The 9701-nt window shown below is 48.0% G+C and overlaps 1 protein-coding gene and 1 long non-coding RNA gene across 25 annotated transcripts; one reads left to right on the top strand and one right to left on the bottom strand.

Annotated features, from left to right (window-relative positions):
- The first annotated feature begins 262 nt into the window (after positions 1-262).
- Positions 263-7014, top strand: LOC127925780 (uncharacterized). 24 transcript variants are annotated; one of them, XM_052511035.1, is made up of 6 exons: positions 263-3779; positions 3973-4188; positions 4274-4651; positions 4707-4814; positions 5185-5346; positions 5397-7014. In XM_052511035.1, the coding sequence occupies exons 1-6, from the start codon at positions 3440-3442 to the stop codon at positions 6002-6004; spliced, it is 1812 nt and encodes a 603-aa protein (XP_052366995.1). In that variant the 5' UTR covers positions 263-3439; the 3' UTR covers positions 6005-7014. The 24 variants fall into 24 exon arrangements, with proteins under 24 accessions (XP_052366995.1, XP_052366997.1, XP_052367005.1 ...); XM_052511037.1 differs by having other exon boundaries at positions 3919-4188; positions 5239-5346; XM_052511045.1 differs by having other exon boundaries at positions 3919-4188; positions 5667-7014.
- On the bottom strand, positions 5015-5708 carry LOC127925781 (uncharacterized). Its single transcript, XR_008122188.1, has 3 exons — positions 5642-5708; positions 5372-5533; positions 5015-5151 (listed from the first exon to the last, which is right to left on the bottom strand). It is a non-coding gene; the product is annotated as an uncharacterized LOC127925781 (long non-coding RNA).
- Positions 7015-9701: the final 2687 nt, after the last annotated feature.

The raw sequence follows: 9701 nt of genomic DNA, 5'->3' as shown, positions 1-9701 counted from the left end.
CTAGCTGACAAGGTACAAATCTGTCGTTCTGCCCCTGAACAACGCAATTAACCCACTGTTCCAATGCCGTCATTGAAAATAAGAATTTCTTCTTAACTGACTTACCTAGTTAAATAAAGTTTTAAAAAATATATATATATATATATATATGGGCTACAGTGTAATTATTATGTGGTGAAAATGCCTTGTGCAAGTGAAGTTACATTTTGGTGTAACTGTGCCGAGAGGAACAAATGAGGTGCTTTGGGGATGTGTAGTTTTTTCTATTGTGCTGAAGGCAGACATGATGCCCCATGGGAAATGCAGTTTCTTCTATTACAGGGTAATTGTGTGGTGGGGCATTGCTGTGGTGCCTCATGGGAAATGTAGTTTCTTCTATCAGTGTAATTGAACAGTGGGGTAGAGATGAGATGCCACATGGGAATTGTAGGTTTGTCTGTTAATACAGTCGTCTGCCCTTATCAGTGAACAGCAGAGATAAATTGAGTACTCAATAGCAGCATGGACTCTGGGGGGCTCCGAGGCCCTACAGACACACAGAGAGACACAACCAATCACTCACCTATCATAGGCAGTAAAGATAGACAGTTCTGAGACATACAGGCTAACTCTTTTGTCGTTATGTACTCAATGGCCTTTTGCAGTACTTTCAACCAACTTTGTCTGGTTGACAGCTTGCCATCGACCCCCTCACCCTAAACCCCCCATGGGTCCCTGTCATGTCCCATCAACACCCCCCCACCCGCCAGTACACTGTGGAGTGTGCAAAAGCGTGCCCCTTCCTCCTGACTGTTCGATACCTCATTAACCAGTAAGAGTTCGTGTTGAACGCGTAATGGACACTTTCCTATCGACCCTACCTCTCATACCCACACACACACACACCGCCAGCAGCAGTGCTCTGGGGGCCTTGTGACATGTCCAGGGTGACAGTGACATGCGCCACTAGCCAAGCTCTATTTCCCCTGACCCGACCACACACACACTCCTGCCTCCCCCGCACACTGGGGTCAGGAGAGGAGGGAGAGACAGAGGGGGGAAGTGAGGGTTGGGATTGGAGAGTGGGTGTAGGTCATTTAAACTTCTGTCACTTCACAGTGGGTGATCTCATGGGGAGAGACAATAAAAGAGAGAAATAGAAACAAACTTTTACTGGTACTCTAACCTAGGTCTGCCCTAGTTTTCTGCCAACTCATCTTTAGCTATGTCTATAGGGTTCCCTTTTTTTAATACTTTCTTTTGTTGTATCATAATAATATAGGCTGGTTTATATGGTCAACATTTTCTTTCAGTGGAAAATGAACTACAAGAAACATCATTACATTGGTCTGTCTGAGTATTTTACCATCAAATGCACTTGTGTAGGTCAAATCTCAAAGTTCTCAGCCTGTGTCTCTCTACCTGGTGTGTGTGTGTGGAGATGAAGTAGGCCCACATACCTTTTTAAAAACCTTGTTCACAATGTTTCTATCCAAGAGTATGCCTGTGGTCATGACATTTTGTCAGCTGGTGATTGTCAAGCTAATAACTATCGGTCTCACGGTAATTGACCGTTAATTAACATAAATATGTTTAGCATCTCCTGGCTTCCACACACAGCCTCCAAGCCACTGATGCAGACCTTCAGAACATCTACATTTTAAAAAGTCTAATAAGCCCATGTAATATAGCCCTACACCATCAAAAATAAATATATTATTTGTTTTAGACAGGTCTAAAGAAACAAGATATGAAGAAAAGGTATACTATTTCAGATGAACACAATAGCATACTCTGAGTTGTCCTTATGTTAGGCCCTGATCTGGCTATCCTGTAGTTAATTTACATGCCAGCCAGGTAGGCTATACTCCTGTTGTAAAGTGATGCAATGTGCTTAATATTAGGAAAGCTGAGATATAAATATAGTAGGCCTAGCCTATAGAACGCGGATGGGATCCTCCTCTTTTTAATAGAGGGCATCACTCTATTTTCTGTATAGCCTAAAGAAATGTTGCAGCATGAGCTTATGGACTCTCATGAAGTGTTTGAATTAGATTTTTGATAACATTTGCATTGATGTCATAGTGATTAGAGGGACAATAGAGTGCTGAGTACCAGGCCGTTTGCAATTTTTGTAGGTTACTAATAACTATCAGCAGCATCAGAGCTTGGAGAAGCCTAGTGACCGTGACTAAGCGGTCACATGGAATTTGACTGCGATCATGACTCGTGACGGTAATACGGTCACCGTAACAGTCCTATACCAGTGTATATGTGTGTGTGTATAGCCTATATAACGTGGTGCATTGTGTGCCTGCACTCACGGAAGCCAGGTCCTCTGATGGGGCGCTCCCCTGTCGTTGGTCCTCCTTAACTCGTCAAACCATCGTTTGCGGGGTGCTGTCATGCCACGTTGTCCCCCTCGCTGCCTGAAAGCCCCCGACAGACCACACTGCTGGAGCTACCAGCATGTACCGGAGCCTGTCCCAGTCACACAAACACACACACAGGCAGACATACCGTACTCACATGCACAGATGGCACACACACACACTCCCACACACAGCCTCCAGGGAGCAGTCTCTGACGAAGACTACTGTGATTAAAAGAGGGGCTTTTCAAATCAAATCCATGTTACCAGGATGTCTGGAGAGACAAGGGGAGAACAGTCTCCTCTCACCATGCACTATTTGAAAGACAGACAGCCAGTCCACCTCCCAGTCTCTCTGTGAGGGATATCACTTAAAGATGAACTATGCAGAAATAGCTCCACCATTTCCTGGTTGCTCAAATTCTAATAGTTTGCCTAATTCCAGTTTCTGTTACAAAACAAGCAAGTCTAGTGTAGAGAATCATTGTACCATCTAAACCCTTGAAATGTATTTTCCATAACCAAAAATATTGTATTTTTAGCTGTTTGAAGCTGGTGTACAAAACTGAAAGTAAAAGACTCAAAAACTAAACTTAAGAATGGAAAGCATAGAAATAGCGCACATAGAACAGATTGACCTCTTCTTAGACCTGCTTTCAATGAGAATGACCGATCTATAACTCCATTTCTATTCGAATTTGGTCATGTCGCCCAAAAAGTTACATATTGCAGCTTTAAGACTAACACCCAGGACTGCAGAGTCAGACAAGCCTGGAAAGAACTACGAAGTGAGGAGTAGTTGTTATTCACAAGTACAGAGGCAGACTGTTCAGAAGATAAATTGGATACCAGTTGTTAATGCATTGCTGACTATTCATAAGATGGAATTTTTTGTGTTTTTTGTTTTGGGGGAAAGGGAAAGAGGGATGTTTTGCGAGTCGGAGAAGGCATCGGGTGTATAATACGACTGTTACTTAGTGTTGCTAACGAGCGTTATCTTTGTTGTACAAAATGAAGAACATTATTTCAGATTGACTATAATGGGGTTCTAAGGCATCACCTGCATTGAGTCAGACACTATGGTAATGAATGTACTCTCTGTACCAAAAACAGGATGCACATGATCTGTTCATCCTCCCAGTCTGCCAGGTAGTGGCAGGTTGTTCACCAACACCATATTCCCACCACCTCCCAGTCTGCCAGGTAGTGGCAGGTTGTTCACCAACACCATATTCCCACCACCTCCCAGTCTGCCAGGTAGTGGCAGGTTGTTCACCAACACCATATTCCCACCACCTCCCAGTCTGCCAGGTAGTGGCAGGTTGTTCACCAACACCATATTCCCACCACCTCCCAGTCTGCCAGGTAGTGGCAGGTTGTTCACCAACACCATATTCCCACCACCTCCCAGTCTGCCAGGTAGTGGCAGGTTGTTCACCAAGGTAGTGGCAGGTTGTTCACACCCCACCACCTCCCAGTCTGCCAGGTAGTGGCCCACCACCTCCCAGTCTGCCAGGTAGTGGCAGGTTGTTCACCAACACCATCCCAGTCTGCCCAGGTAGTGGCAGGTTGTTCACCAACACCATATTCCCACCACCTCCCAGTCTGCCAGGTAGTGGCAGGTTGTTCACCAACACCATATTCCCACCACCTCCCAGTCTGCCAGGTAGTGGCAGGTTGTTCACCAACACCATATTCCCACCACCTCCCAGTCTGCCAGGTAGTGGCAGGTTGTTCACCAACACCATATTCCCACCACCTCCCAGTCTGCCAGGTAGTGGCAGGTTGTTCACCAACACCATATTCCCACCACCTCCCAGTCTGCCAGGTAGTGGCAGGTTGTTCACCAACCACCACCTCCCAGTCTGCCAGGTAGTGGCAGGTTGTTCACCCACCACCTCCCAGTCTGCCAGGTAGTGGCAGGTTGTTCACCAACACCATATTCCCACCACCTCCCAGTCTGCCAGGTAGTGGCAGGTTGTTCACCAACACCATATTCCCACCACCTCCCAGTCTGCCAGGTAGTGGCAGGTTGTTCACCAACACCATATTCCCACCACCTCCCAGTCTGCCAGGTAGTGGCAGGTTGTTCACCAACACCATATTCCCACCACCTCCCAGTCTGCCAGGTAGTGGCAGGTTGTTCACCAACACCATATTCCCACCACCTCCCAGTCTGCCAGGTAGTGGCAGGTTGTTCACCAACACCATATTCCCACCACCTCCCAGTCTGCCAGGTAGTGGCAGGTTGTTCACCAACACCATATTCCCACCACCTCCCAGTCTGCCAGGTAGTGGCAGGTTGTTCACCAACACCATATTCCCCACCACCTCCCAGTCTGCCAGGTAGTGGCAGGTTGTTCACCAACACCATATTCCCACCACCTCCCAGTCTGCCAGGTAGTGGCAGGTTGTTCACCAACACCATATTCCCACCACCTCCCAGTCTGCCAGGTAGTGGCAGGTTGTTCACCAACACCATATTCCCACACCATATTGGCAGGTTGTTCCACCCTCCCGGTCTGCCAGGTAGTGCCACCAACACCATCCCAGTCTGCCAGGTAGTGGCAGGTTGTTCACCAACACCATATTCCCACCACCTCCCAGTCTGCCAGGTAGTGGCAGGTTGTTCACACCACCTCCCAGTCTGCCAGGTAGTGGCAGGTTGTTCACCAACACCATATTCCCACCACCTCCCAGTCTGCCAGGTAGTGGCAGGTTGTTCACCAACACCATATTCCCACCACCTCCCAGTCTGCCAGGTAGTGGCAGGTTGTTCACCAACACCATATTCCCACCACCTCAGGTTGTTCCAGTCTGCCAGGTAGTGGCAGGTTGTTCACCAACACCATATTCCCACCACCTCCCAGTCTGCCAGGTAGTGGCAGGTTGTTCACCAACACCATATTCCCACCACCTCCCAGTCTGCCAGGTAGTGGCAGGTTGTTCACCAACACCATATTCCCACCACCTCCCAGTCTGCCAGGTAGTGGCAGGTTGTTCTCCCCATATTCCCACCACCTCCCAGTCTGCCAGGTAGTGGCAGGTTGTTCACCAACACCATATTCCCACCACCTCCCAGTCTGCCAGGTAGTGGCAGGTTGTTCACCAACACCATATTCCCACCACCTCCCAGTCTGCCAGGTAGTGGCAGGTTGTTCACCAACACCATATTCCCACCACCTCCCGGTCTGCCAGGTAGTGGCAGGTTGTTCACCAACACCATATTCCCACCACCTCCCGGTCTGCCAGGTAGTGGCAGGTTGTTCACCAACACCATATTCCCACCACCTCCCAGTCTGCCAGGTAGTGGCAGGTTGTTCACCAACACCATATTCCCACCACCTCCCGGTCTGCCAGGTAGTGGCAGGTTGTTCAACACCAACCGGGTATAGATGGGACCAGGTGCATCTGTCTGGCATATGGAGCTCTGTAGGGTCATACAGTACTATTATCTCTCTCTCCCTCTCTCTCTCTCTTACAGTCTCTCGTTCTTCCTCCTCTCCCCCTACTATCATTCTGAAATACACAACGCCTACCCCCCCTATCCTATTTAGTCATTTAGTTGAGATATTTGGTTCCGTAATCTTTTTGTTTGCTGGTTTATTGGCTAGTGATTGTCCTCCTCCTCCTCAGCCTGTCTGGTGGCTGTGAAAAGGTCCTGAAAGGGCTTTTCTGGAACAGCATATGGGCCCATATTAGGAGGATGCTAGGCACACACACTGGTTTCCTGCTCTCACATACTGTACTGAAGAGAACAGCAGGAGACGGTCTGTCAGGAAGGCACCCCTTAGTTAAAGGACAAAGAGCTTGGCTAGCTGTCTGGCAGATCCCTTTCATTCATATAGTAATGCCTCCATATAGTCCCCTGCTATTGGCCAGGACCAAAGTAATGCTTCCTTGTAGTCCCCTGCTATTGGCCAGGACCAAATATGAGGTCATTATTGAGATGGGGTTACTCTAAGAGGTCTCCAAAGCAGACGGTAGGTGGGTTGGTGGTGGATGAAAGGAAATGACAAGATGATGGAATTCCATCCAGGGACTTTAACCTACATCAGTAGTCATGAAGGACACGGGGCACTAAAAGACTTTTAACATGGCGTATCCGGACCCTCCCAGCCACTCAAATGTCACCGCAGACCTCTGAAGTAAGACGTGCATGCTATGGACTAGGACCTCCGTATGGTCACTTCTGTTTGGGAATATGTGAACATCTGCTGTCCCCTTTTCTAAATTCTCACTCTTAGTTAGCTTTGATTGATAGCTTATGCAGCGGTTGCAGTTTTCGACACACACACACACACACACACACACACACACACACACACACACACACACACACACACACACACACACACACACACACACACACACACACACACACACACACACACACACAAAGCTGTACGATCCAGCTGTACTGAAGTATGTTTTTCTCCCTAACCCTCATGTGTTCTGGGTTGCTATCAAATGAACCAGTGTATACCAGCTAGCTAAGCAATTAAACCCGATGCAGAATCCACGCTCTGCAGTTTTCAACATCTGCCGTTCTCCTATGTCTGTTTTCATTTCCTTGGCCGGGAGTCTCATCTGTTCTCCTGATCAGTTATGATGCATGATGGAACCCTCTGTGGTTAATATGGTACTGTATAGAGTAGACTGCCCCCCCCTCAGCCTTTGACTCACTCTCTTCCACTCTTCACCCTCTCACCCCTTCTCTCCTCCTTATCCGTCCCCTCTTCTCATCCCTTATTTTTCCTGTCCTCCTCCACCCCTCCCCTCACTCTTATTCTCCCCCCTTCATTGCCTTTGACCCCTTTCTCTTCCCCACTCCTCTCCCAATTCTCCCCTATCATCCATTTTCTCCTCTTCAACCCACCCTCCATCTTGTGAATCCTCCCTCTTCCTCCCCTTCTCCTCACCCACTTTTCCCCAGACTGACCCGAGACACACACTCCAAAAGCCTCCCCATCGATCACGCTGGCAGGAAGGAGCCAGAGCTGAGGCTGGGTTAGCTTGGGTTGGAGGAGAGAGAGGAGGGCTGGCCAGAATCATGTAGAGCTAAACCGCTCAGTCACAGTGCAGAGCACCCTCCTGGTTTGGAGCTGTTCAGCCTCTATACACACACACACACACACACACACACACACACACACGGACAGACAATACCCACAGTCTCTCTTGACCGTAACCTGACATTTCCTTTCTGTCTCTCTCATTTTAAGACTCTTCTCCACCCCCTCCCTCCATCTCTCTACCTCCCTCCCCCATCCCTCAGTCTCGTCATGCTGTGTCCTGTGACTCATCGTCAGGCTCAGTCAATGGGGCTAAATGGACACTGGCATAATAAGAGGTCAATATGCCCAGCGCTGCCTGTCTGCCGCTCTCTCTTTCTGTCTCTCTCACTCTGCCTCTCTCTCTCACTTTCTCTCACTCACCCTCATCTGAGCCGAAGCATCACAAGTCAAATCCTGTCTATCCAAGCCAGCCTAATCTCCCACACTTACACAAAGACTAAGGAAGGGGGAGAAAAATCCCTACAGTTATATTTGAGGATATATATCATAGTTTTGATAATATTATTTGTGTGCTAGTTGGCTGTACCTGCACACCACATCTCCAGTATGTTTCTTCATAGCTTGTTCTCCATCTTCTTTTTAAGTAGGAAGCCAATTTGTTTTCAGCACATTTACATGACTGATCAAACTTGTTTTCTCATGACTCTATCTTGTTCCTCTGCCTCAGACATATGGTGAGCAGTATGTTTGGAACAACAAATCACAGTATCGAATCGCAATGCATGTAGAATTGTGATAATTTTATTGAACCTTTATTTAACTAGGCAAGTCAGTTAGGAAAAATTCTTATTTACAATGACGGCTTACCGGGGAACTTGTGTCCCTTGTTCAGGGGCAGAACGATGTCAGCTCGGGGATTCGATCCAACAACCTTTCGGTTACTGGCCCAACGCTCTAACCACTAGGCTACCTGCCGCCCCTACATAACATATCAGCACCTAAGTATCGTGTTAATATCATCATTCCCAGCCCTTACAAAGACCCAGACATAGACGAGCACAATCTACTTCATTTACAGACCTATCCTAGAGGATTCTGACTTCCTGACTCTATTCCCACCATTCACTGCTCTATCAGGGCCCTCGCCGACTAATCACCTGCCCTTGTGATGCAGTACAATCACAATACAGGTCTGATTTCATCACTAGCGTAGGCAGGTCGTGCGCCTCTCTTACCCTGCTGGCCTATCGCTGAAACGTGAATGCATTTTGATTGTAATTAAATGCTAAAAGGATGGCTCTAAAAGATATAGACGAGAGCCACATGGCTTGATTGCTCGCTGTTGTTAGTGGTTAGCATGTGGGCTAGCGGTTAGCATCCGCGTTTCCTATTGATCTGATGATGACCTAGCTGTTTTTGTTGTTACCATGTGCAATACAGTGCTACCAATGAAGCCTGTCGACATGTGTGTTATGAATGTATGGGTGGGAAGGTGTTTGTCGGTGCGTGTTGATAGTCTATAGTGGCGTCCTCCACTTGTGTCCTTCTCATTCATCTGCACTGAGACGATTTTCAATGAAGGAAAGGAGACGAGTCGAGGAGGCTACATTAGAGAGTTGGGATGCACCCAATGTGTTTCTCTCCACAGAATTCAGTCTGGTCTAGTTGAAACACTAATGCATGTTCTCTCTCTCAGGTGACGGAGTATCTCAACGGTCAGGAGTCTGCCAAGACTGCCAGGGTAAGTTTCTCTCTCTACCTCTTTACGTCTCTCTCTCTCTCTCTCTCTCTCTCTCTCTCTCTCTCTCTCTCTCTCTCTCTCTCTCTCTCTCTCTCTCTCTCTCTCTCTAACTCTCTTCCTCTCTCTCTCTCTCTCGCTACCTCTCTCTCTCTCTCACTCTCTCTCTCTCGCTACCTCTCTCTCTAACTCTCTCCCTCTTTCTCACTTTTCTCTCCCTGTTTCGTACTAGCTCTCTCAACACAATACAAATTCAGCCTGGCTTTATTGGCATGACAGGTAAACAGTGTTTCCAAAGCTGTAATTACAACTACTAGTAGAAGAAAGGAGCTCTCCTTCATTTCTCTGCTCCCTCTGTCTTTCTCTCCACCTGTCTGTTCTCTGAAGACATGACACATCTCATTGGCAGGCAGTGCTGTCCTAAATGGACGCTGGCCCACAGTCTGTGCAGGCCCACGCTGATGGAAAGAAAGCAAGAGAGGGAGAGGGAGAGAGGGATAGATGGCATCCACATGGCACACAGGACTCTTGCCCACCTCCACACACCCCAGGGTCCGCTTGCCCACCTCCACACACCCCAGGGTCCGCTCGCCCA

Source organism: Oncorhynchus keta, unplaced genomic scaffold (assembly GCF_023373465.1).
Source record: "Oncorhynchus keta strain PuntledgeMale-10-30-2019 unplaced genomic scaffold, Oket_V2 Un_contig_6247_pilon_pilon, whole genome shotgun sequence".
Taxonomy (NCBI): domain Eukaryota; kingdom Metazoa; phylum Chordata; class Actinopteri; order Salmoniformes; family Salmonidae; genus Oncorhynchus; species Oncorhynchus keta.
The sequence above is the reverse complement of the archived record's forward strand: the minus strand, read 5'-3'. Positions and strand labels throughout refer to the sequence as shown.